Below are 27,684 nucleotides of genomic sequence, written 5' to 3'. Positions count from 1 at the left end.
ATATGATCTTCTATAGAAAAATTCAATAACTTTCTTGCAACTGAAACTGTGATGAGCATCATATCTATTTTTATGTTTACATTTCATAGTCAATTACTGATTCTGCTATAAAGTCGGAGAAGGTTTTGCATCATAATGCCCAAAATTGCGTATGCATGTTAATATAAAATCATAGAATTCCACAGTGGTTTGGTTTGGAAGGGACCTTAAAGATCATCCAGTTTCGCCCCCTGCCATGGGCAGGGACACCTTCCACTAGACCAAGTTGCTCCAAGCTCTGTCCAAGCTTCTCTGGGCAATCTGTGCCAGGGCCTCGCCACTCTCACAGGCAAGAATTTCTTTTCAATATCCAATCTAAACCTACTCTCTGTCAGTTTGAAGCCATTCCCCCTTGTCCTATCACTACAATTTCTGATGAAGAATCCCTCTCTTGCTTCCTAGAAATATTAATTTCTAATTTCTGAAATATGGCTTTTATCTATTAAAAGCTTCTTTTCCAGTTGTAAAGAGTTCTCATTTTAGAGTTCTGTTTATTTGCCTGAACATCACATTAGTTTGGGGAATACATTTTAAGGGATATTAAAAATTGATTTTTCCAAATTGATAAATAAATAATGTGCCTTTAATTTAAGAAACACTGTAAACACCCTTTTAAAAAGAGAACTCTTGTTGTTTTTATTGGCCTATTATGATCCTTTTTTTTTCAGAATTCTTTAACTGGTAAAAAAACCCCTCTAATAGTACAATATGAACTCTAGTGATATGCCAGCTTCAGACATATCACAAGTAGCTAGAAGAGAAAAACCAGCAATATCACGTTTTCTTTCATGCTGAACTAACAGTAATATTCACCTGGAGAGGTCATAAATTATGATAAATTTCTGAGATCCAAATAGCATTCCCATGGGAGGGAAAGCAAACATTCCTTCCTCTGGGATACCTATTGCCATACCTAGAGGATGACAGCCTTTGGCATTGACACTGTCTGTGGGGTTGGGCTGCCTGGCAGCTGCTGAGTGCTGACTGACCCCAGGGGAAACACAGCTCCAAAGTGGCCATAAAGGACTATCTCAGAGAGAAAGTTTAAAATAGATGCAGTGCCTGTGTTCCAAGAGAACACACTTCTCAGACCTGGGAACTCCTGCGCTAGAGGGGCATCTGCATCTCTTCCAGTTACACAGTATTTTGAAAATATTCTGTATTAAAGGAAAAAAACTTCTTGACAAAGAGGTTGAGGAAGTAAACTCAACAGTTGAATTCACCATGAATTTACCAATGAACCTGCCATAGAACCAGGAAAAGGGCATACACAGAGGCCCTTCATTTCTTTTTCCCAGTTCTACATGTATTAGTTCTCTTGAATTCAAAGTTTTTACACAGATAGGACTGAGGACACCATACACGCATCAGGGCACTAATGGGTGAAATTCAGTCTTTGCAGTGCAGTGAAGACACAGCTCTGCTCTGAGACCTTGCACCCTGAGAGTGCACTTCTCAGGGAGCAAGGGCACTTTGAGGGACCCGAGGAACTGATTTTGGAGGAATGCAATGCCTGTGTTGCTCAGCTAACAGTGATGAAGTGAAGTTGGCACTGCATCTTTGGCTGCAGCAGATTTGAGATATGTTTTCTCAGGCCATGGTCCTGATGGAGATGTAAAAAATGTCCCATCCTCCTTTGGACAAGGCATTCACTTCTGTTTTGGGATAAACTCAAATATTTCCAAGCCCATCGAGAGAAAGGTCTGTCCCAGGTAGACTTTAGTAGGGTGAGTAGGACAGGACAAGAGATGTAAGCACTGTTAGAATCTGCAGATGCTGATCTCTCACATGGGCCACCACTCCTTGGCACCTTGGCTGTGGGTTGTCATGACAATGTCATTGTCATTGTCTTCTACTGGAGCTGTTCTGCTTTACACAACTGATTTGCCCTTCAGGAAGAGCAGGGATTTGTATCCTCCCCTTGGTATCTAGGATGGATGCAGAGAGCAATCAAAGAAATGTTTAGACTGACCACCAAGGAAATCTGTCTGCTGATGTTACATGGGAAGCTGTGGTGGAGTCTCTTAAGTGACAGGAGCCTTAGTGGTTGGAAAGACAATTCCCTTGAAAATATTCTACTTGTAGTATAAATATGTCCTGCAGATTAACTATAGCACTGTCTGCCTTGGCACCTGGGAGATCTCTCTGCAGTTCAATCACTATTTTTACTTCCTCAAATATGTGGCTTCATATGCAAATTTGGCTGAAGTGCAAAAAACATGTAAGTTTGTAACAGTCAGTCAAAGATCAGAACAAAGGGAATTGAACTGCATATGTGGATATTTGCTTTCTCTGGGTCAGTCTCAGTCAGCGGAGGATCACAGTAACGTTCCATGTGTTCAGAGAACACTTCATGGGTTCAAAAAGTGCTTGGACAAATTCAGCAGTTAAAAATTCACCATGAGCTGTTAAATACCCAGACATTGCATTCTGCTCAGGGACTCCATAAACACAAATTACTGGAAGTTGGGAGAGTCTGGGAGAAGTGCCATTCTATCTGGATGCTCCTTCCTGGCCATGACTTTCAAAGACAGAAAGTTTGGCTACATGGACCTTTGATCTCACAAGCACAGCCTATTTTAGATTATGATACAGTTTCCTGCAGGGGTTAATACTATGCTTCTTCCTTCCTTTCTTTTCATTCCCCTTCCTTCCTCATTTTACAGTTACTTGCTGCTTCAGTTACCTTTTTCTCCCCAGCTGTCTTCCAGTCTGCCCATCCCACTCACCTGCTCTGTAACAGGAGCCCCTCAGCTCCTTTGGTGGGGGATTGAAAGGGCATTCCAAGGGTCATCTCCTTGGACTGAATCTCCTACTGCAAGCTTTTCCGCTGCTGTTGGCTGTGGACACAGGAGGAGGGTGTGTAATGTGCACCTGTGGTTCACATTTGAAAGCTGCCCGTCCTCTAATCCCACATTATGGGGTTTATTTGCCTCTCATGTTCAGTTAACTCATTCTGAGGACTTCCAAGAATACCAGTCTGTGGAAAGCTCCTTAGGAAATAAATGTAACATTAAAACTCCCCCCTGGGACAGGAGCATTCACTTTTCTTGACTTGTAGTGAGGGTAAATCACAGCTGCATTAAGATCTGCAGAAATTAATTTCTGAATAGAGCAGAAGGGGCAGGGGACAGCAAGGCCATTACAGCCCCTCCATGGCCAGCCTGTGACATCAGCATGTCTTCACAGGTGCTCACACTTAGACCCAGAAATTTTTGCTTACATTTGCCATGGTAAAGAATGAATGGTCCACACTGCTTTTCAACCTACAGCTTTTGTCTCATTAGTTATGGTCCTCAGTAGTTTTTCCTAGGAAATCATCTATTGCTTCCAGCAACTCTCTCAGCCCATTCCTTCAGCCATATTTATCAGAAACGTTAGTTCAGTGGCAAATTTCCCAACCAGATGTCACATCAAAATTACGGACTGAGCACATTCTGCACATAATACTGAAAGCATGCACCTTAATGGAGCAACACTGAATTGATAAATAACCTTTTAACATGGAAAATGTGCTCTTACCATCTCTGGGGCTCAGTGTCCAGCCACATCCTAGCAGCAGTACAGGGATGAGCAGTGTTGCTACAGAGCGTTGTTCTGACATTTCTGCTTGCCCTGTGCTGACATTCCTGGCAGCTCTCATTTTACACAGAGGCAGCAGAAAAGCTGCTGCAGCAGGGGCTGAGTGTTCCCCGTCAGAACGTCCATCACAGGCTGCAGAGCAAACTGACCTCTCTAGGCAGGCCCTACCCTAACAACAACAACATGGCCAACAACAGCACTTGAGAGAAAGCCCTGCAAGGATTTGTGATCCTTTTTTTGGCAGTGGGGAAATCATGAGCAAGTCAGGAAACTTCAGACTCCTTCCTACATCATTGCACTTTCTGGAAGAATCATAAGTGTAGTTCTAACCCACATGATTTTTGTATTTCCCAGGAAAGGGTCTGTCACTAGCCCAGCCTCTGCTGTTTTGGGGTGATGGTGCTGGGGGTTTTTTTACATAAAAAATGTTATATGTTAATGTCCTGATTCTGGAATTGAAATATTGCCATTTATTTTGGGGGGATACTACTCTACTCTGTATGAGTTACAGAGTCTGGCAAGAAAAAACATTAGACCAGAAAGTGATTTTCCATAGCTAGTTCTCACATTGCCATACATGTTTTTAAGGCAGAATCAAGGCACTGAACTACATAATTTTTTTCTTTCCCTAAAATATAAGGGCACTGATACTAAATACTAATTTCCCAGTAGAAGTGAATTTAGGCAATCTTTGATTAAATCACATCTTTTTCTGAAACATTCCTGCAAACAGTAAGTGATAAGCAGGGGAAGGACTTGGCAATGACTGCCCTTCACTATTCTGGACATAATGCCAAATAGTTTAGCAGACATAGGAAAAGTGAAAGAGATGACACTGGTATCTCAGCATCCTAAAGAGAAAGAGCCTGCAGAAATAAAAGCAGGAAAAGAAATCAGTACAATTGCTCCTCCAACTGAATAATTTCTTCCCTGCTGCCTGTGCTCTCAGAGATGTGAAGCTGTTGTGATGTCTCCATATGGTTTGGAAAAGACCTCTAACATCATTCCATTCAACCTTTACCGCAGCATTGCCAAGTCTGCCACTAAATCATGTCCCCACACATCTTTTAATCCCTCTAGGATGGGAACTCCACTCCTGCCCTGGGCAGCTGTGCCAGGGCTGGACAACCCTTTTAGGTGAAGAAATTTTCCCCAATATCCAACCTAAACTTCCACTTGCACAACTTGAGGCCATTCCCTCTCCTCCTGTTCCTTGTTCCCTGGCAGTAGAGCCTGACCCCCCCCCCCGGCTTCCCCCTCTGTCAGGGAGTTGCAGAGAGTGAGAAGGTCCCCCCTGAGCCTCCTTTTCTCCAGGCTGAGCCCCCCAGTTCCTTCAACCACTCCTGGTGTGCCAGACCCTTCCCAGCTCCGTTCCCTTTCCTGGACACACTCCAGCCCCTTAATGAATTTCTTGCAGTGAGGGGCCCAGAACTGCCCCCAGGATTTGAGGTGCAGCCCAGAGATTTTTGCAATATACCTGTCTGAGTGTCCATATGACCAGGATTTTTAAATCTGTGGAAGCAAATTCCTCAGGTTAGTTTGCCTACAAATATGAAGATGCCTTCTTGAACTTTGCATGTTGGTTCCGATGTTCTAGCTGGGTTTGCTTTATTTGTTTCTCTCTGGGCAGAAAAGAAGATCAGTGAGCCTGAAGAGGAGCATAGAGACTTGCATTCATGCTTCTTTTTCTGGTGTTGCAACTAGACAGGAGGTCCTGATCAGCTTGGTCCAGGGTGGAAGGAGGACCTAAGCAGAAGGTCTGAAGGTGGCTGGTTCTGTGCCAATGACATGGAGATACTGGTCTTGGACTTTCTTTCTAACTAGGGAAGTTACAAGGCTGCTGCTGCTGCTCTAAGAAGCAGACCAGAGAGTGAGATTTCCATGGGACCACAAACTCAAAAGCTTTGATAGTGCTCCACTTTCACACTTCATCAGTGTTCATGAGTTCCCCTCTTTCTCCCCAGAACTCCTCAGCTCATGCTCACTGACCAAAACGGAAGGGAAATCACATTGTAGGGACTTACAGAAAGTGGGATGGGACCTGTTTTCAGCATGCTTGGATGTCATCACATCAGCACTTTGCCCACACCTTATGTCTGTGCAGGACCATCTTTATCCAGGGATTTCTCTGATTCTGCCTCTTCTGGCTGTGCTGTGGTTTGCTTCTAGTTCTACTGGACTCCAGGCCCTGAAACAGAAGTGGCAGAATGTCAGTGGCTGGCAGGATTCATTTCTCTCTTTGTTTTGCATGAGGACATTGCTGCCTCTTTCAACAGATCCCTCTTCCCAAGGACAGGTGTCATCTTGGCTGCCCCATGGTTGGAGAGAGGAAGTTGGCTGGTTTTCTATGGCCTAGCTCATGGAACTGTGAGAACTGTGGAGCTAAATCTTTATGGAGTCTGGATCTGGTAATTCAAATTAGAGAGTATTCCTTTGCAAGAGCCTGGAATGCCCAATAGGCCATGTGACTTAGCAATTTATCGCCTCAGTGGGACTGATAATCTCTGTGAATTAAAACAAATCCAAAGTTGTTGTGTACCCCAGAGCTTTTTGCAAGATCCTTATCTGAGTGTCCATATGATCAAGAATTTTAAATCTATGGAATAAAATTCTTCAAGTTAGTTTGCCCACAAATATGAATTAATATAATATTTATCTTCCAGAAATACCATCTAGAGGAAAAGGGCGAAAGTTTAGTTTTTGTTTTCTTCTTGAAGTTCCCCAACCTTCCCATGTTGGGCTTCCAGTCCTTTTCTATCCATTTTCTCACAGTTTCTTTCTCACTTTCTAATCCCTCTGGGTCTAGTGCAGAGGGTGAGGGGTTTTCCCTTTGAAAGCTACTCTGACAGCTGACGTTCCATTTGTGTGAACGATGTGCACATAGATGCCAGCGCTGCAGTTTTTTCCCTCCATGCCATTGTCTATTTGGAGTGAAAGAGAAAGTAGGCTTTCCTAAAGAGCAGGGCCCCAAGCCTAGGGTTATGCTGATGCTGTTCTGGTGGCCAGGAGCACCAATGGCTGACTGCAAAGCAACTCACACCATTTCACCTGATACCAGAGATCACACTCAGGAACAGACTTATTTAGCATTAGAAGTGTAATCTTGATAGTAAAATCTATGTGCTTTATCTGGCCTTCAAAGGAGAAAACAGGTTTGTGAAGTGAGACTTCCCCTTTTGAATACATGTGAAAGACTGTCACTTTTCCCTGTATTCATTAATTTTGTTCTATGTTATGATTTCTACTGATTTCAAAGAATCATAGAATCGTAGAATGGTTTGGGTTGGAAGGGACCTTAAAGATCATTTCATTCCGTCTCCCCCTACCATGGGCAGAGACACCTTCCACTATCCCAGGTTGCTCCAAGCCCCATCCAACCTGGCCTTGAACACTTCCAGGGATGGGGCAGCCACAGCTTCTCTGGGCAACCTGTGCCAGGGCCTCCTCACCCTCACAGGGAAGAATTTCTTCCCAATATCTAATCTAAACCTACTCTCTGTCAGCATGAAGCCCCTTGTCCTGCCATTCCCTTGTAAATAGTCTCTCTCCATCCTTCTTGCAAGTTCCCTTCAGGTCCTGGAAGGTCACAATTAGGTCACCCAAAAGCTTCTCTTCTCCAGACTGAACAATCCCAATTCTCCCATCCTTTCCTCCCAGCAGAGCTGCTCCATTCCTCTGATCCTCTTGGTGCCTCCTCTGGACTTGCTCCAGCAGCTGCATGTCCTCCCTGTGCTGTTCCCCAGGGCTGGAGGCAGCTCTGCAGGGGGGTCTCACCTGAGAGGGCAGAGGGGCAGAATCTCCCCCTTCCTCTCTGCCCACGCTGTGGGATCAGCCCAGGGCATGGGAGGTTTCTGGGTCTCAGCCCACATTTGTCCAGTGCACTCATCACTGCACTGTAGTTCCCTGGATTTCTCCATAAGCCCTTTCAATACCATGGCATTGCATTACTCACTGGGCAGTCCTGTGATATCTAGATGGATTTTTAAGTAGGAGTTTCCACACTATGTTTGGAAACTATAAGTTCTATAAGTTCCCCTAGATTTTTGGACATCTGTATTTGAGGACTAAGAAGGAAAGAAATCTTTGCAATGAGACTACTAACCTGATGACAAGGGTCTGAAATCAGTTTTGTTATGGGAAAAGCACAAAATCCCAGAAGCGAGAGAGGAATAGCTGCAAATGTAGGAATTTTACAAGGAAGAAGGGGAACATGAGCAGAATTATGGAGATAATGTGGGATAATATGCACTACTGGAACATGGTCATGGGACTGTTTAGGAGGAATAGGCAGGGGAAATGAGAAGGATTTATGCTTTATGTCAAAGTGTTCCTTGCTTGTGCAATGCTCCATGTGAGGCTACAGAACATTCTGTCAGAGATAGGAGGAAAATGAGGGATGTTGTGATGGGGTCTGTCATGGACCAGCCGACCAAGACAAAGCAGTGGAGGCAGATTTCTACAACTAGTAGAAAGTCACAAGTCTCCTCTGCCTTAGAGAGGTTTTCGACCATGTGGACATCTGCTGTGAGGGCAACAGCACCAGGCAAGTTCTGCCAGAAATTCTTAGGCAGCGCTAATGTCAACATCCCAACGTAAATACTGGCCAGGCAACGCTGAGTGCTGGAAGTAAGGATGAACTAGTGATAAATATGATCCCAGATGGCAGCTTAGGCTGCAGCAAACACATGATGACTGGATGAAGGATCTAGTGGAAAGCTGGGAAGATAAGCAACAGAATTAGCACTCTAGACTTCGTAAGACTGGAATTCATTGCATTCAGGGAACTGCCAGTTAGCACACACATGGCAGCAGCTGTGAAAGAGAATGCCAGGAGAGGAGGTTAGAGTTTAAAGGAAAATTATGAAGAACACAGGAACAAATTATCTTGTTCTGCAGGAGGATTGGGAATTGGGTCTTAGCTAAGCAAACTTCTTGATGAATTAAAACAGAAAAGTATGTAAGAGGTGGAGGCAAGGACTGGCAACAAAATAAGGACTATAAAACATTGCTTGAGTACTTCAAACATTGAGCGTAACGGTTCTGCATGGATGATGCAGAAGGGAGTTCAGAGAAAATGTGTGTTTGATGCTGAATATGGGTGACCACCTAGTGAGAGATGATTCAAAAAGCACTTGTATGCAGCACCTTTTCTGCGTCAGTCTTCACTGGCAAAATTTGTCCCTCAACGTCAGCATCTTCCAACAGAGTTTGAGAAAGAAAGGGACAATCAAAGTGGGGAAGTCCTGACCTTGCTTCTTAGTGAAGCTGAACTTTCTAAGAGAAACTGAATGTATTCACATCCATGGGGCTGGGTCGTGACTCATCAAAGGTTGCTGAAGGAATTCACCCACATAACTGCAAGGCTTATGTTTACCATTGGTGAAAAATGATGACTCCCAGGGAAGGTCCCAGATGAGGGGGAAAAGGCTATTGTTACACCAACCTTTAAAAAAGGTAGGAACCTGTACCAGGGAAGCTGTAAGCTGCTCAGTTGCACTTCAGTTATTTGAAAGACAATGTGTCTTCGGTATTTATCAGGAAAAGTAATCATGTTTGATCAACCTGTTTGGCTTCTATGATGAAGCAACTGCTACCCTTTATTAGTTCTTTTCTGATAATTGGCAGGCTTTTGCCTGGGTAATTTTTAATGGTATCAAGTGGTCTTTAGTCTACTAAAACTGAACTGCTGTCCTTTGATTCCTTATTTCTACACAATCATATTGAATTTTTGGGGTTATTTTAACCCTTCAAAGGATGCTGTATTATGTGTATTGTCATAGATCAGTTCTTAAACAGCTTTATTTTCGTCTATGTCCACAGCTGTATTCGAACCAGGTAAGTCAACACTGCTTTTCTTTTACACCCTAATTAGTGATTTCATGCAGCACTCACTGACAGTAAGTACTATAACCCAAAATATCATTTGCCTATTCTGTGTGGAGTAGTTGGAGGCTCCTCTGTGTGTTACATTAGTTGCTTTAGCAGTCTAGTAGCCCCCTTTTATTTGCAAGTGTTATTTCTGTCCTGACAGCTCAGCTGCTAAGAAAGGAGGAGCCACTTGGTGAAGGGCCTGAAGCAGCAAACTTGAGGAACCTGAATTCCCTGAACAGCATGAGCATGGAGAAATTTTTACACGAGACTTCAGTACTGGACATGGCAAGAAAGGAATTCAGCTCCATAATTTCCACCTCTCTTGAGTGCAGCCTGTTTGGTAGGAGGCTACTGTTCAGCCAAAAAAGGAAGACAAGGCCACGGTCAGTATATGTTCCTGAGTGACTTGTCTTTCTCCAAGGATCTGTGAGTGGCTGCTGAAGATACAGAGAAATTTGGCAGGTCCCTATTCCTGTATGAAGAATTATTTTGTGAAGGTTACATGATAAATCAGATGCTACATGCTCTCCACATTACTGTATTAACTAGACAAGAATTCAAAATTTCCACATCAGTCCTCTGGTAATGGGAAACTCTTCTTCCTAATCCATGTGAAAAGATGAACCTTCTGAGATATTCAACTGTCCCCATAACTTGTGTGGTGTTCTCAGGGCTGAGTTCTGGGTTTGGCTTCCAATCTGGGGCCCAAAATGTGCCAGAGCACCCTTGGAAGGGTCTCCTAACAGCACAGGAAATCACTTGATGCCGTATATTGCACTGGATCACTGACACTGGTTTTCTGCCCTCTTTGCTGTGATATTCACTGAGATATTTTAATGATTGAAATGCAAATGACCAGAAGACAAGTGTGTTTAGACCCGGAGAATCTGAAGAAGTTTAAGTGATTAGTGTAGATCAAGTGTGGATATGGCACTTGGGGACAAGGTTCAGGGTGGACTTGGCCGTGCTGGACTAATGGTTGGACTGCCCTTTTCCAACCTAAACAGTTCTTTGATTCTATGATTCTGTGATTACACTCTTTCCTAGAACTAGACCAGTACTAGATCAGTTAGTTGCTTGCACTATGAGCAACTCTCTTTATCGCACACCACCAACATTACACAAGACTTCCTGCAACTTCCTACTGCCTCTACTGCTCTGGTAGAGACAGTCCTGTGTTGTTGGGTGTTTCTGGGACTGTGAATGTGTAAATACACTTATTTTGATGGCACTGCAAGACCGAGGATTTATCAGAATGCATAGTAGCTGGAACTGTATGTTGAGGTGATGAGTGTGATTGTGTGCACAAGCACGGCAGGGAAAAGCGTGCTGGTTTTGGGGGAGTTGCGGGTAGAGAGGGGATATGGGAACTACTGGAACTTCATATTTGACTGAGGAAACTCATTATTTATGCAGACAATAAAGGGAGCAAGCAAGCATCAATTTCAAGTAAAAAATGAAAGACAGTCAACAGTGAGAGAGAGCAAAGTTTCTTGAGGAATCACTTTTTAAATGAAATTTGCATAAATACATATATATCTATGCACGTACAAGTATATGTTTTGTTTTGATGTGGTAGTGCATACTCCCTTCCTCCTCAGGGCTGATCTACAATCTCAGGGATTCCAATAAAGCCTTGATGTTTGTGTACTGAGTGTCCCTCGACCCTGTCAAGAACCCTTGCATGGCAAAGGTGGGAGCACCACTGTCCATATCAGGAACTCCTGTTGCCTGGCTGAGGTGAAGGATGAGAGAGGGAATAATCAATCACCTGCTTAAAGCATTGGAACTTTCCCTACCTGAATTGTAGCCCAAGTGGAATGGTACCACTGTTGCTGGAGTTTTGGTAACTCCAGTAGAATTGTTACTAGAGTTTTGGAAGCTCCAGTAATTCCTGACCTGGATTGTGGTCAGGATGGAAATTTATGGATGACTAAACCCAAACATCTTGAAGCCCTTTAAACAGTGGTCACAGTGGTCCTAAGTGAGGCCCTTTGGGCTCTCCTGGACTGCAGCATCTCCCTCTGACGGGGTCCTCTCAGAGCTCACAAACTCTCAAGTTTTGAGAGTTTGACCAACAGACATGGAAGCTGCAACTACCAAGTTTCATTGTTGGATCCAGTGGGTGGTGACTATGTATATCTTTCCACCTTTATGCTTTCTTTCCCTTTCTTTCCCTTATGCATTTCCTTAAGTGTTATCTTTCTGCTTTAATAGTCCTATATTGCTATGCTCTGATGTTGCAATATTGCTATAAATTATTGCTATAGATGATAACACCCAGAGCAGCAAAATAGCTATTTACTTTTGAAACAAAATGGTTCTAAAATAAATCCTACATATATATGTTTACAAACACCGATTATTCAGTGTTATTTCACTCTAATCCACCCCAAGGGATTTATTAACAAGAACCTGGGTTACCCTCCCCTTCTGGAGTGGGTCATCACAGTGGCCTGGACCGATATCCTCCAGTCCTCAAGGTCAACCTTCCTGCAAGTGCAGTTTGAATGTTGCCATCTGGGATTTATAATGAAGTCACTGTTGTAATTGTAGTAAATCCTACTGAATCACTTTATAAATGTTAAATTAGTCAACGAGTAAGTGCTGCTAAAACCCTCTAGACATAAACTGTTGACCAGGTCTGGTATTAAGATTGGATTCAGCTGCACCTGGATTCCATCAGAAGTTTAGAAAGCAAGGGAGCCCTTTGTGAGCCTCATGACTCACTTGAAGGATCTTTCTTACCTTTTTTACCTTTATCCTTTGCATTTCCAGTTGTTGTGTAAATCATTTGAAAGTGATTCTTAGATTATTTCCCTTGATCTTTGTAGGAAGTAATAGAGCAAGCCTTGCCATCAAACTCTGCTGTGCTTTTGCAAATTTATATTGAACTCCCTTTTACTAATGCCTTTGATGGTAATCCTTTAAGCCACCTTTGTTGATGATTCTATAAGCAATCCTAACCACTCCTTTGCAACATTTGATTCCTCAAAAGTCAGCTAAGGAATCTATTGAAGAGCTCTGTTTCAAAGTAGAGTCTCCCATTACTTGGGTTCAGACTTCCAACTCACTGTATTTCAAACCCTTCCAGCTAATACGTTTTTACTTCCTGCTTTTTAGAAAATACCACTGAAAAGTGCCTCCTAACACCAATTATTTGCTGGGTTTTCACATACTTTCCCTGTTCCTGTCAATGCATGTGTTTCTAAAGCATCACAGATGTTCTCATCACCATTACATGACTGAAAAACATACCAAGGAAGCTACCACGGGTCAAGGAGCAAATCACTGAGAAAGGCAGCAATAGAACCATGCAAGTTCTCTAAGTGCCGTGAGTAGTCCAGATTCTCTCCTTAACACTCTTGACAAATTATTTATAGATGTATTCACGTAGTCAGTAAGATATAAAAATGTTCTAATTATATCATTCAAATCAAGGCACAATTATGCCCTTAGTTTGCCAGACAATGCTTTGCCAAAAAAGGTTTGCCAGAAATGTTTTGACCGAAAAAAGGGGGACCATCTAGAGCATCTGCAGACAAGACGCTATAAAATCTCCAGAGACACGTCTAGTCTGTCTCCACAGAGGGCTTCAAGGTAAGTGCATGCATTTTGTGAGCTTGAAGAAAGAGGAAAATATCCTTAAAAAAATCTGTTCCATTTCCCCTCCCTCTGGCAACCATTTCCATGAGGGAGTGCCCATGTGAACAAAAGTTTTCAGTGTAATTTCAGTGCATGTCTGTATTTTCAATCTACAGTTATTCTTTAGAATTCTGTTCAGCAATAAGAAACAACCGCCATTCCTGTTTTACAGGGTTGGCCAGATTCCAGGACTTCTCCAAAGGTAACACACTGAGTAATCCATTCCTAATCTACAGGACAGGGCTTTTAAACAGCTGCACAAGTTCTCTTCATAAATCCTATTATAATTCTGCTGAATTTCCTTAGGCTAGATAATTGAAAATAGGGGGGAACTAAAAAGTGAAGTAATTTTTCATTTTTAACACAAAAGGTAATTCTTTTAGCAAGAAAGTACTCTCCTGAAGACTCTAATTAAGGACCAGATCAGAGAGGGATTTTCTCTGACTGTAGATTCTTTTATGTGGAAAACTTTTAATCTGGTCAGAATTCATCAAGGTGAGTTGCCAAACTGCTCTCAATATTCAGAAGATGTTCTATTTATTGTTACAAGACCTACATGTTGTAGAAGACTAAATCTTACTCTAGGGTCAGACTAAGATGTTTTTAACTTCAAGTCGAAGTGCATTTAATTGGTTTCTTCTTAAGAGCTTACCTTGCAGATTAGTTAGCAATTTATTAGCTAAAGAGCAAGGAGCTTTCTCACTGATCTAGATTGTATCATTTTTCTCAGTGATCTACAACTCTTTCTCCCCCAGACATCTCTGCTGACAAGCTTTCAATAGAGTGCAGCCATGGCCTCTGGAGATGCTGAGATGGCTGTTTTTGGGGAGGCAGCTCCTTACCTCCGGAAGTCAGAAAAGGAGAGAATTGCAGCCCAGAACAAGCCTTTTGATGCCAAGACATCCGTCTTTGTGGTACATGCAAAGGAATCCTTTGTGAAAGGGACAATTCAGAGCAGGGAATCAGGGAAAGTCACTGTCAAGACTGAAGGAGGAGAGGTGAGTGAAAAACAAGACGGAAGGACAACATTTGATTCATATTCTGAGTTTTCAGTTGACATATGTGGATCTTTTGTTTCCTTGGCAGACCCTGACTGTGAAGGAAGATCAAGTCTTCTCCATGAACCCTCCCAAGTATGACAAAATCGAGGACATGGCCATGATGACCCACCTCCACGAACCCGCTGTGCTGTACAACCTCAAAGAGCGTTACGCAGCCTGGATGATCTACGTAAGTGGCAGCAGCAGCTTCCTTTGGGCAGCTGGAGGAACTGCTCTGCCAGGCCCAGGGGAAGCCAACGTGCTGTGTCCCTTCCTCGCAGACCTACTCGGGTCTCTTCTGCGTCACTGTCAACCCCTACAAGTGGCTGCCCGTGTACAACCCGGAGGTGGTGTTGGCCTACCGGGGCAAGAAGCGCCAGGAGGCCCCTCCACACATCTTCTCCATCTCTGACAACGCCTATCAGTTCATGCTGACTGGTGAGTGCATGATTTCCTTTGAGCTGCTCTTGCAATCATCTCTCTGTAGAGGGAAATGTAGGGCATTCTCTAAAAAGATGGTGCCCCACTTAAAAAAAACTGTGTGTGTGAAATTAATGGAAGATTAATGCACTGAGCTTAATAGTCTGTGTGAGCTGAGTGTCTGTATTCCCATTAGAATCACTAAAGACTTGGACATAATGTAGATGGACTAAATTCAATGGAAAAACCACCTATTTTGTGATATAGACTTTACTGACTGTAATGGAATCTTACATATATGAATAGATTTATGTATCTTAACCATTAAATTAGTTTCAGACAGAGACTACAGAGTACAGCTAAATGACATGGCCCCTATAAATGAAGTGCATTAAGTCAATTTAAATTTTCAAGCATCAATGCTAACAAGTAAAAGAGTATCTCTGCCTTGAACAGGTACATAAGCCTGGCTTGATTATTATGCAAATGGCTTGCATTATGTAAAAGATGCCTAAAGTACATACAGCCTTTAACGATGTCTGGAAGTCCTACACTGATTTGTGACTGCAACTAAAAATCAACTCCAATAGTGAAAAGTAAACCTCAGAAAATGTCAAGGAAAAAAATAAAGCTTTTAGCATTTAAATTGAATCACTTCAAAAATTTCTTTCTGCTCTTTCCTCTTCCTTCCACTTCTTGTTTTCTCTTCTCTATATGTGCATTGAAATCAAAGGTGTATGGGAATTTAGAACTTCTTCTTTTCTTAGAAATTGGGAAATACATTCAGAATAGAAAAATCAGAAATAAATGTTATTGGTGGATGATCTCAAGACTGAAAAATTTCTGTATTTATAGAGATTATAAAGAAGAGGTGAAAAAGAGTAAAAGAGCTTGGTCATATGTTTCTGTCATTAATGATGCCTCAAAATTTCCGTAAGATTATTCAGGAAACTTTTAGGTTAAGAACAACTTAAATACTATCAAAGTATAACCTCTATATTTTCATTACATTTACTTGGCTAATAAGAGATAAGTGGCTTGATGAAAAGACAATGTCAGGAAAGGCATAAGACTACAAAAGCTTCTCTGAAGTGATGTCTTTACTGAATCAGTTGCTAATAGATGAAGTAGTGCTGGGAGCATCAAAAGTACCCACTAGAATTCCCAGGTCTTTTTACTTTTTCTGTTCCTGGATTCTCTGGAAACTTCAGTTCTTATTTTTCTCCTAGTTCTCAAATATTTTGTTATTCATAAATACTAGGAAAAGGTTTCTTATCTCTGTCTCTTCCCCAGATCGGGAGAACCAGTCCATCCTGATCACGTACGTACACCCCCTGCTCGGGTCCCTGAGGGGCTGCCCAGGGCCAGGGCCCCTCCTGCCTGACCACACGCTCTCTGCTTCTCTCCTTGCTCTGACAGCGGAGAATCCGGTGCTGGGAAGACTGTGAACACAAAGCGTGTCATCCAGTACTTTGCAACAATTGCAGCCAGTGGGGACAAGAAGAAGGAGGAGCAGTCAGGCAAAATGCAGGTGAGTCAGGAAGAACAGACTGGACACTTGGGCTGTCATTGCCCTGTCGACTCAACAGAGTCGGTGAATAATTTTCCCCCTGCAGGGAACGCTTGAGGATCAAATCATCAGTGCCAACCCACTGCTGGAGGCCTTTGGAAACGCCAAGACCGTGAGGAACGACAACTCCTCACGCTTTGTGAGTTGATGAGTTGTTTTGAGCTTACACAAAAATCCCTTCTTGTTATAGCAAGAGTGATGGGATAGTGGTATTCTCACATGAGGACATGTCAATGAAATGTATCTGAAATGCTGCTGCTTCTCCTTAACAGGGCAAATTCATCAGAATCCACTTTGGGGCCACAGGCAAACTGGCTTCTGCTGATATTGAAACTTGTAAGAGATTCTCCTGGACTGGTCCCATTCCTTCTAAGCCCCCGCTCCTGCCCAGTTCTTCTGCTTAACTTTGTCCTGCCATCCTTGACAGATCTGCTGGAGAAGTCCAGAGTCACTTTCCAGCTCAAGGCGGAAAGAAGCTACCACATCTTTTATCAGATCATGTCCAACAAGAAGCCAGAGCTAATTGGTAGGAAGATCACTAACTTTTTTTGAAGGAAGATTACTGAGAAATAGTTCATTGTGTCATCTGAAAAGCTATAGTAATCTTCTTTTTCCCCTTTATTTCTTTCAGACATGCTCCTCATCACAACCAACCCTTACGATTTCCACTTTGTGAGTCAAGGTGAGATCACTGTTCCCAGCATCGATGACCAGGAGGAGCTGATGGCAACAGATGTGAGTAACTTTATCAAACAGGTCATAAGGTGGATTGGTGCCCTGGTATATGTACATTTATTTTTCTGTTGCTAGAGTGCCATTGACATCCTGGGCTTCTCTGCTGATGAGAAAACAGCCATCTACAAGCTGACAGGGGCTGTCATACACTATGGGAACCTGAAGTTCAAGCAGAAGCAGCGTGAGGAGCAGGCAGAGCCTGATGGCACAGAAGGTATCAGCAGAGTCAGCAAACTTTCCAAAAGAGATATTCTTTGTCACAAGAAGGACTTAGGTAGATTTCAGGCTTTAAATATGGAAATGTGTAAACTAAAAAGAAGAGTAGTTGTTCCATGACTAGATGACAGTTGAGACGTATCTCATCTAATGGTACCTGTACTTTTTATCTGTGACTACTTCATAAGTAAGAGATCTGGCGTACCCTGCCAGGAAACTGGAGCCATGGATGTCAATTCCTATACCATTGTTAGTCATACTTAAGTTGAAATACATCTTGTAATCTCTGCTGTAGTGTGGAGTAGTGAAATGGTTCAGCCCTACCAGGAAGAGAAACTGCTCCTCTTCACTTTCACCTATTGGAGTGAACTCTGATGTGAGATGTGTACTTGTCTCTGTCACAGCAGGAAGGACTGTTCATGCCTCCATCTCTCTGAGTGATGAATCCTCTTGCTATACAACTAGAAAGTACACATGAAGACCCATAGTTACACCTGAAAAAGGATAAAAGAAATGAGCTCTCTTGAAGAACAATTGTGGAAAATTAAGCTCAGAAAGAGTTGCAGACTCTAAATCCTGCAGACAGGAGAGAAATCAGCTTTGTGGCTTTGGCAGATATTGTTGTGCAGAGAACACTTTTGGAACAGTCCATCCAGGACCAAATTTTTGGAATTGTTGAATATTTACTGTTTTCTCTTTTCTGGTGTTCAGTTGCTGACAAGGCTGCCTACCTGATGGGTCTGAACTCAGCAGACCTGCTCAAGGCCCTCTGCTACCCCCGAGTCAAGGTGGGGAATGAATACGTGACCAAGGGCCAAACAGTGCAGCAGGTAGGAAAAATAGGATAATCTGGAAAATGCTTTGATGGTTGGTGTTGTTTCTCCTCTGCTGTGTGTAGTAACCTGCAAACCTTCCTCTGTGCTTTAGGTGAACAATTCGGTGGGGGCCCTGGCAAAGGCTGTCTATGAGAAGATGTTCCTGTGGATGGTTGTTCGCATCAACCAACAGCTGGACACGAAGCAGCCCAGGCAGTACTTCATTGGTGTGCTGGACATTGCTGGCTTCGAGATCTTTGATGTAAAGAACACAGTTTTTTAGCATTTCCATGGAAAAACAATTGAAACTTTTGAGACGTTTAATAGGAGTATGTTCCTACATTTATTTGTAGGGCTTGTTGGAATCACCATTTTTAATCCTGAAAAAAAAAAAAAGATTGAAAACTAATCTTTCAATTCCTCTGAATTTGAAATCTCTCTTTTTTAAATACAAAGCCTATCCTAGAAATATGCCACAGGAAAACTACACAGGAAGATGACTTGTATTTGTAGTATCAACCCTGGTGAATTAGGATTGTACAAGAAAATACCTTGCTATTATTGCTGATCCTTGAAAGCGTTGTGTGTCTTTTTATATCTGGTAGTTCAACAGCTTTGAGCAGTTGTGCATCAACTTCACCAATGAGAAACTGCAGCAGTTCTTCAACCACCACATGTTCGTGCTGGAGCAGGAGGAGTACAAGAAGGAGGGAATTGAATGGACATTCATTGACTTTGGGATGGACCTGGCTGCCTGCATTGAGCTCATTGAGAAGGTATGCTTTGTGTTGAATAAGTTGGATCTTCTATATTTGCCAAGAGATGCAATTAAGAAGCACATGAGAATATTTTGGCTTCTTCAAGTACATACCCTGTGGCAACAGGGTGGAAGTGTTTTTAGAGATCATACTCAGATATCAGGACCTTTGGTGAGAGAATTCACTGCTAGATTATAAAAAGAAGTAATATAAAAAGCAGTCATGTTCTATTGGCACCTATCAGTAAGTAGGTTTTATGGAGAGGACAGTATTTCCATCACTTCAAATGAAACAGAAACACTGAAAAAAGTTGAACCTTGGTTAATTTTCTCTGACTTATTGTCATGAAATGTGTGGGGACAGCTTTCTTTTCTGGCTCTAGCAACTTTCCAACCAAAATCTGTTTCTCCCTCGTACCTATTATAATCTCTCCCAGCCAATGGGCATCTTTTCCATCCTGGAAGAGGAGTGCATGTTCCCCAAGGCAACTGACACCTCTTTCAAGAACAAGCTCTATGACCAGCACCTGGGCAAGTCCAACAACTTCCAGAAGCCCAAACCTGCCAAAGGCAAGGCTGAGGCCCACTTCTCCCTGGTGCACTACGCTGGCACAGTGGACTACAACATCACTGGGTGGTTGGAGAAGAACAAGGACCCCCTGAATGAAACTGTCATTGGGCTGTACCAGAAATCATCTGTCAAGACCCTGGCCTTACTCTTTGCCAACTATGGTGGAGCAGATGCAGGTCAGTTCAGTGAAAATTGTATTTTCAGCGTGGGACAATGTTGACACAGAATTGAAGCCATAAATACTAAACATTTAAAATTGATTTGTGTTCAATTTAATTTTTGTCCCTTTAATTTGCAGAGGCTGGTGGTGGAAAGAAGGGTGGCAAGAAAAAGGGTTCTTCTTTCCAGACTGTCTCAGCTCTTTTCCGGGTACAGTATTGCACCTGTTACCTCTGAAATGGGAAGGAAGGGGGTGAGCTAATATTAAATTTGAAAGGACTATTTTACATTACTATAATAGTGCTAAATGTCTTTAGAGATTCCACATCAGGTTTTCCAGGATCAATTTTAATATTGCTAATTTGTCATGTCCAAAAATAAGCATTCCGTCTTCAAAATCATGAAAATCTAATAATCTGCGTGTATTTCCTTTTTTTTTTTTTTTGGAGCAGCTCTCATTGAGATCTTTGTATTTCTATGTCTTTGGGTCAGACTATGACCATAATATGAGTATTCCTGCATTTCTGTTGAGGAATTGAAAGTAATTTCCAAGCGGATATTTATCTTATTGGAATAAACCCCCATTTTTAAAAACTTAAATAGCCTGACTTTTGAAGGCAGAATGTGAGAAATCTAGAAGTCAATTACTCTTTGTGAATGTGTGAAATTTATATTTATTTTCACTGGCCCAATAGCAACACAAAAGTATTTCAGTCTTTAAAAATGGTGTTCAGTATCTTCAAATAGAAGAAATATTTGGTTTCTCTGGCTTTATCTAAGTGTTCTGAAACCCAGCTTGAAACATTGTGAAGCCATTACCTGGGCTTGATGCCTCAAACATTGGACATAGGAAACTCACATTGCTACCTGCTTCCTCTAGGAGAACTTAAACAAGCTGATGACCAATCTGCGGAGCACTCACCCCCATTTTGTGCGCTGCATCATTCCAAATGAGACTAAAACACCTGGTAAGATGGTTCAAGTAGGAAGAGAGTTTGCTCTGATACATCCATTCCTTCTGGACAAACTGTCCAGCCCACAGCTGGATAAACACATCGTGTGGTTGAGGAGCAACTGGCTCATGGGTCGAGCACAGAGGGTGACAGGGGTAACATCAGACTGGTGACCTGTCACTCTTGGGGTTCCAGAGGGCTCCATCTTGGGCCCTGTGCTCTCCAACATCTTCATGAATGACACAGGACTAGAAGGGATACTCAGCACATTTGCAGATGACTCAAAAGTGGGAGGAACTGTTGAGTCCCTTAAAGGCAGGGAGGCCCTGCAAAGAGACTTCGACAGATCAGAGGGCTGGGAACAAGGGGAAGTGCCAGATTCTGACCCTAGGATGAATGGACAGACTGGGGAATGAGATGCTGGAAAGCAGTGCTGGGAAAGGGCCTGGGGGGTCCTGGTGGGTGCCAGTTGGCCCTGAGTCAGCAGTGCCCTGGCAGCCAGGAGGGCCAACCCTGGGGGCATCAGACCCAGCATGGCCGGCTGGGCCAGGGAGGGGATTGTCCTGCTCTGCTCTGCCCTGGGGTGACCTCACCTCAACATTGGGGCAGTTTGGGGGGACACAATGGAAGGAAGATCTGAAGCCATTGGAGAGTGTTCAAAGGAGGCAACCAGGATGGGGAAGGGCCTTGTTTTGAAGCCGTGTGAGGTCACTGAGGGCACTTGGTGTGTTCAGCTGGAGGAGACTGAGGGGAGACCTCACTGCAGTTCCAACTGCCTGGGCAGGGGCAGAGGAGGGGCAGGGACTGAGCTCTGCTCTGGGGGGACCAGGGACAGCAGCCAGGGAATGGCCTAGAGCTGTGTCAGGGTAGGGTTAGCTTGGATCTCAGGAAAAGGTTCTTCTCCCAGAGGCTGGTTGGGCACTGACCAGGCTCCCCAGGGCAGTGGGCACAGCCCCAAGGCTGCCAGAGCTCCAGGTGTGTTTGGCTGATCCTCTGGGGCACAGGGGGTGACTCTTGGGGATGGGCCTGCACAGGGCTAAGGGTTGGACTCAATAATCCTTGAGGGTTCCTTCCAATTTGGCATATTCTGTGATTCTGTGATTCCCCTCCACACTGGAATCTGTGCCACTCCTTTGTGCTCTGCTCTGCCTTGCTCAGGTGCCATGGAGCACGAGCTGGTGCTGCACCAGCTGCGCTGTAACGGCGTGTTGGAAGGGATCAGGATCTGCAGGAAAGGGTTCCCCAGCAGAGTCCTCTATGCTGACTTCAAACAGAGGTAAGAGCACTGCACTTCTCAGCATCATTAAAAGTGTTGTTGGTCCATTCATAGGTCCATTTGGTTTGTTGTCAAAAATAGCTATATATGAGCTGGCGGGGTTTAGTGGCTCCTGTGTGTTGGTTGGGAAAAAATAGCCTTCTCTTCCTCTTTTCACAGATACAAGGTGCTTAATGCCAGTGCCATCCCAGAGGGACAGTTCATCGACAGCAAGAAGGCTTCCGAGAAGCTCCTTGGCTCAATCGATGTGGACCACACCCAGTACAAATTTGGACACACCAAGGTACAAATCCCCCATTCCCTCACTCACTCTGTGCCTGTGCTTTGCCCGGCCTGACAGTGATGTGCTGCAACATTCCCTCTCTAAGGTGTTCTTCAAAGCTGGGCTGCTGGGGCTCCTGGAGGAGATGAGGGATGAGAAGCTGGCACAGCTCATCACCCGCACACAGGCCAGATGCAGGGGCTTCCTGATGAGGGTGGAGTACCAGAGAATGGTGGAGAGAAGGTACACAGTCCTTGTCTTCAGTTAAACTCACTGTGCTTGAGGGAAAGTGTTGACACTTTTCAAACTGAAAATACTCATTGCACATCTGAATTATGCTCCAGAGAATCCATCTTCTGCATCCAGTACAACATTCGTGCATTCATGAATGTCAAACACTGGCCCTGGATGAAGCTGTTCTTCAAGATCAAGCCCTTGCTGAAGAGTGCAGAGTCTGAGAAGGAGATGGCCAACATGAAACAAGAGTTTGAGAAAACCAAAGAAGAACTAGCAAAGTCTGAGGCAAAGCGGAAGGAGCTGGAGGAGAAAATGGTTTCTTTGCTTCAGGAGAAAAATGACCTGCAGCTCCAAGTGCAAGCTGTGAGTTTATCACCAATAATTTATCATTCAGAAAATGGATATGTACATTCAGACTGTTCTTTGTGAACAGAAGGTCAGACTGTAGAAGACCAAAAGTCATATATTTGGGGAATTATCTGTCATATATATGTGAAGGTGAGGAAATAAACGTCTGGCAGTGGTGTGATGAGGACTGACAGCCAGGGCAAAGAAACAGGGAGAAACTGGGAGTCAGTACTCTTGCCTTCAGAGGAAAGAGGCAGGTGTAGCTCATAAACATGACATACTCAGGGCAGAATGCACCCCCAATTCCTTCTGAGCAGGTGAATGCTGCAGGAAGGATCTCCATCGCACCAGGATGGAGAACTATGAATTAATTTTGGAGTATAAATGCAAAGTGGAGTTCAAAGTGGCACTCTCTTTGTTTTAGACTTAAATGGTATGAAATCTATAATGAAGCAGAAGTTCTTGGGGGGGTTGAACATTGCAGGGCTTTTTTGCATTTCTAGTCTGGATTTCATATTGTAGTTCCAGTATAAACAACATCCTGTGGTAGTAAAATTATTAATATTTAAGTTTGAGAGTTCTAGCTAAGAAGTTATCTTTATTTAAAGAATGCTCCTTTGCACTAAAAGCCATTTTTGCATAATATTTGTGTCAGTTCCCCAACATTCAGACCTATCGCCCCCTGAGCTCCCTTTTCTCTGCCAACTGGTTGCAGAGACCCAATTCACACACTGTATCAGAAAAAAAAAGAAAGTGGTGAGGAAAACCAACCCTCTCAATGTTAACAAAGATAAGTATTTGGAGCGATGTTCTACTTAAGTAGCTTGTTAACTACAGCAATTCTAAGGAAACAAACAGTAAATAACATGACTATGTGGAGAGACTGGTTCATGGTGGAGCTTATAGGAATGGTACACCCACTTTTATCTTCATCTATATGGGGAATTGGAAACAATCATGGACAATTTAACTTTTAGTTGAAAGAAATATTCTCTAAGTAAAGAACTTCATGGCCAGACCTCTCAATCTCAATATTAATAATTTTGCCATCACAGTTCCATGAACCTTGTAGACACACAGGACTTCACAAAAATAGAATATTGCTTAAAAATATAAGCAAAAATATACTTAAATATCACTTTAAAAAGTCATCTAAATCTATCCTATAAATAACCTAATTTGCCAACTAAAAATAGAACACTGTATTAATTACAGTTACTTGAATATTTCCATAGAAAATGGGCACCCCTATGTTACCTGTTTTCCTTAGTATAAGAAGAATAAATATCCCATTGGACTTTCTTGTATATCTTAAGATATGTTTCTTTCAAATTCCTTTGGGACAAAACAAATTCGTGTTAAAAAAAGCCCATCAAAGAGTAAGACAAGGAACTGATCAGCTGAAACCAGCCCATGCCACCCCAAATACAGCATGGAAGGGACACACCTGCTTTACCACACTTGCCTAAGCAATAGCATTCATACATTTATAGAGAGAGGATTCTTATTTCTCTTTAATTACTGTTGAGACTATCAGACCCTTTATTCACAACTTCATAACAGGTTCAGAAGGATTCCGTTGCTGAAGGATAGATATTTAATGCAGTGTTTATGAACAAAAATGTCTCCAAGCCCCCTCTCCTCTAGGTACATGAGAAATTCTCACACCTACCAAAACTCTGAGACACTTTTAGGAGAGAGAAAATAGTTTAGAAATCAATATTGTTTCACCTCAAAAGCTGTATAATGCATCCCAGGGAAACAAACAAACCAACAAAACCAAACAAACAAACAAAAAAACCAACATCAAAACCAACCCCAAAATGATCAACAAGATTAAAGTTGCTTCAACATACACACTTACTTACATAGAAAAGTTCAGAAAACAAATCAAGAAAATCTGTGTCTCCCCCACAGGAGGCAGATAGCCTGGCTGATGCTGAGGAAAGGTGTGACCAGCTCATCAAAACCAAAATCCAGCTGGAAGCCAAAGTTAAAGAAGTGACTGAAAGGGCTGAGGATGAGGAGGAAATCAATGCTGAGCTGACAGCCAAGAAAAGAAAACTGGAGGATGAATGTTCAGAGCTGAAGAAAGATATTGATGACCTTGAGCTAACACTGGCCAAGGTGGAGAAGGAAAAGCACGCAACTGAAAACAAGGTATGAGGCAGAAAATCTCACCCACACGCCAGAAAAGAGTCCCGTGCTCTTCCAGGACTTCTGTATCTACTTCATTGATTTACACTTGCTCCCTTCTTCCTGAAGGTGAAAAACCTCACAGAGGAGATGGCAGCCCTGGACGAGACCATCGTCAAGCTGACAAAAGAGAAGAAAGCCCTCCAAGAGGCCCATCAGCAGACCCTGGATGACCTGCAGGCAGAGGAGGACAAAGTCAATACACTGACCAAAGCCAAGACCAAGCTGGAGCAGCAAGTGGACGATGTAAGCCCACGGACACACAGCAGGAACAGACAGGTATGGAGTTTGAGCTGGCTGGTGGAGCACTGATGGCCTTGTTCTGTGTAGCTGGAAGGGTCCCTGGAGCAAGAGAAGAAACTGCGCATGGACCTGGAGAGAGCCAAGAGGAAACTGGAAGGAGACCTGAAGCTGGCCCAGGACAGCATCATGGATCTGGAGAATGATAAGCAGCAGCTGGACGAGAAACTGAAGAAGTAAGTGTGGCCCTGGGGCACCTCAGTGCTGGGCTGCAGCTCTTGTCTTTTTCCTTTGAGCTGTAACCCACTTTGCTTTGCCCAAAGGAAAGACTTTGAAATCAGCCAGATCCAGAGCAAAATCGAGGACGAACAACTTCTGGGCATGCAACTACAGAAGAAGATCAAGGAGCTGCAGGCAAGTGTCTGCTCCTTCCCCTGCCTGCCCCAGGCTTGGCTCAGGGAGGAGGAGGGCACGGGTGTGAAGGGTCCCTCGTGTTCTCCAGGCCCGTATTGAGGAACTGGAGGAGGAAATCGAGGCCGAGCGAACCTCTCGCGCTAAAGCAGAGAAGCATCGGGCTGACCTGTCCAGGGAGCTGGAGGAGATCAGCGAGCGCCTGGAAGAAGCAGGAGGGGCGACGGCAGCTCAGGTGGAGATGAACAAGAAGCGGGAGGCAGAATTCCAGAAGATGCGCCGGGACCTCGAAGAGGCCACGCTGCAGCACGAAGCCACGGCTGCCGCCCTGCGCAAGAAGCACGCGGACAGCACAGCTGAGCTCGGGGAGCAGATCGACAACCTGCAGCGCGTCAAGCAGAAGCTGGAGAAGGAGAAGAGTGAGCTCAAGATGGAGATTGATGACTTGGCCAGTAACATGGAGTCTGTCTCCAAAGCCAAGGTATGGAAAAATAGACTGTAAACCACTTGAAAATTAATTCCATTGAAATACGCCTTTTCAAACTACGGCCTGGTTACCATCTAACTCCCTGTCTCTCTATGGAGCTGTGTTTCTTACCTTCTAACATCAAGGAACAGTCCAGACCTTGCAAGTCTGTTCATGTTTTTCTGCTTAGAGTCCTGCTCTTCCGAATAAGAAGGCGTCTAGATGGTAATCTTCTTTCATTCTCTGACCTCCACAGGCAAATCTGGAGAAGATGTGCCGCACCCTGGAAGACCAGCTGAGTGAGATTAAGACAAAGGAAGAAGAGCATCAGCGCATGATCAATGACCTCAATGCTCAAAGAGCTCGTCTGCAGACAGAAGCAGGTAACATAACCCCACATGCCTCTGGAATGGGACAACCTGTAGTTAATGATAACAAAAAAAGGAATGAAGCTTTGCTCAAATTGATCTAGTCTCTGTGATCTGTTATACAGTGCTTAAAAGACACATTGACTTAGTATTGATTTTAAATTGCAATCTGTCTGCAAACTTTCTTAGGTGAATATTCACGCCAAGTGGAAGAAAAAGATGGTTTGATATCTCAGCTATCCAGAGGCAAACAGGCATTCACTCAACAGATTGAGGAACTAAAGAGACATTTAGAGGAAGAAATAAAGGTAAGGGGGTTGACTTTGGACTGAGGTTCTGGTTTTTTTCAGGATATTTCCTAGTCTCACATAAAATCAGAATGTTAGCCATATCAGTTTAATTTTTGAGCTATCAAACAGGATGGACAATTTTGCCACCTTAATCTCTAGTGTGGGAAGGGAAATTGAGGAAGACATCCTCTCCAATTTGAATACTAAGACAGAGAAAAACATTTTTAGGTCTCTATTCAGATTTATAATGGCATATAAAAAATGATTGAGATATATCTAAAAATAAATTGTGCATCTTAGTCTACTTTTCTAAGCTGAAAATTTAAAGGGATTCAACAATTTCCTGATTTAGTTGTCATTCAGAATTTATCCATCTCTCCTGAGAATACTTTCTATATTCTGATGAATGAAGAGATAAGAAAGTTCTCTAAATGTGAAATCAATATGCCATTTTCCCTTGGGTTGATTTTAAATGTCAGATGGAAAGACTCTTCAACCACTTTCGTAAAGTTAACATTCTGCTGTCTCACAGGAAATTAATTGTCCCCATCCAATTGTCTCCCAAGGCCAAGAACGCCCTGGCCCACGCCCTGCAGTCCGCTCGCCACGACTGTGACTTGCTCCGGGAACAATATGAGGAGGAGCAGGAAGCCAAGGGGGAGCTGCAGCGCGCCCTGTCCAAGGCCAACAGCGAAGTGGCCCAGTGGAGAACCAAATACGAGACGGACGCGATTCAGCGCACGGAGGAGCTCGAGGAGGCCAAGTACGTGGGGAGTGGGATGAGAAATGACTGCAGAAGACTGAGAGCGGTCAAGGGAAATGGGAGTCTCTGAGTGGGCTGAGACAGGGCTGAAATAAAGGCAGGGATATACTGTCTTTGTGTGCAAAGCAGAGAGAGGGGAGGAGGGAAAAAGTGTATATTGGAAGGGAAAGCATAGGCTTTAGGGCTAGAAGTGCAAAGACAGGCCTAATGCACACAGAAAGGACAGATCCTTTAGGATCTGCGAAAAGTGCTCAGCTCAAAACCCCCAAAGTGGCCAACTGCCCTCTCATGGCAGTGCAGAACTGACTCCCTTCTAAGCTCTAAGCTGCCACTGTGCTTATGTCCTCCCAGGAAGAAGCTGGCACAGCGCCTGCAGGATGCAGAGGAACACGTCGAAGCTGTCAATGCCAAATGTGCCTCCCTGGAAAAGACAAAGCAGAGGCTGCAGAATGAA

General features: G+C 43.5%; 1 protein-coding gene and 2 long non-coding RNA genes across 3 annotated transcripts in view; 2 read left to right on the top strand and 1 right to left on the bottom strand.

Annotated features, from left to right (window-relative positions):
• The first annotated feature begins 517 nt into the window (after nucleotides 1-517).
• On the top strand, nucleotides 518-24,578 carry LOC116796366. Its single transcript, XR_004360333.1, has 3 exons — nucleotides 518-528; nucleotides 10,660-10,667; nucleotides 24,496-24,578. It is a non-coding gene; the product is annotated as an uncharacterized LOC116796366 (long non-coding RNA).
• LOC116796365 lies at nucleotides 3,549-5,817 on the bottom strand. Its single transcript, XR_004360332.1, has 3 exons — nucleotides 5,646-5,817; nucleotides 5,099-5,133; nucleotides 3,549-4,487 (listed from the first exon to the last, which is right to left on the bottom strand). It is a non-coding gene; the product is annotated as an uncharacterized LOC116796365 (long non-coding RNA).
• Nucleotides 13,914-27,684, top strand: part of LOC116796352 (myosin heavy chain, skeletal muscle, adult-like) — a 17,710-nt gene continuing 3,939 nt past the window's right edge. Inside the window, exons 1-16 of the mRNA XM_032706917.1 lie at nucleotides 13,914-14,135; nucleotides 14,224-14,367; nucleotides 14,459-14,615; nucleotides 15,891-15,918; nucleotides 16,017-16,128; nucleotides 16,214-16,306; nucleotides 16,440-16,503; nucleotides 16,595-16,693; nucleotides 16,799-16,902; nucleotides 16,978-17,116; nucleotides 17,830-17,948; nucleotides 18,046-18,195; nucleotides 18,539-18,709; nucleotides 19,128-19,437; nucleotides 19,560-19,630; nucleotides 20,404-20,413. Coding sequence (XP_032562808.1) covers nucleotides 13,929-14,135; nucleotides 14,224-14,367; nucleotides 14,459-14,615; nucleotides 15,891-15,918; nucleotides 16,017-16,128; nucleotides 16,214-16,306; nucleotides 16,440-16,503; nucleotides 16,595-16,693; nucleotides 16,799-16,902; nucleotides 16,978-17,116; nucleotides 17,830-17,948; nucleotides 18,046-18,195; nucleotides 18,539-18,709; nucleotides 19,128-19,437; nucleotides 19,560-19,630; nucleotides 20,404-20,406 — 1,971 coding nt within the window. The 5' untranslated portion in view covers nucleotides 13,914-13,928 and the 3' untranslated portion in view covers nucleotides 20,407-20,413. The remainder of the gene's footprint in view (nucleotides 14,136-14,223; nucleotides 14,368-14,458; nucleotides 14,616-15,890; nucleotides 15,919-16,016; nucleotides 16,129-16,213; nucleotides 16,307-16,439; nucleotides 16,504-16,594; nucleotides 16,694-16,798; nucleotides 16,903-16,977; nucleotides 17,117-17,829; nucleotides 17,949-18,045; nucleotides 18,196-18,538; nucleotides 18,710-19,127; nucleotides 19,438-19,559; nucleotides 19,631-20,403; nucleotides 20,414-27,684) is intronic.

This window comes from Chiroxiphia lanceolata, chromosome 19 (genome assembly GCF_009829145.1).
Source record: "Chiroxiphia lanceolata isolate bChiLan1 chromosome 19, bChiLan1.pri, whole genome shotgun sequence".
In the NCBI taxonomy this organism is placed as follows: Eukaryota; Metazoa; Chordata; class Aves; order Passeriformes; family Pipridae; genus Chiroxiphia; species Chiroxiphia lanceolata.
The sequence above is the reverse complement of the archived record's forward strand: the minus strand, read 5'-3'. Positions and strand labels throughout refer to the sequence as shown.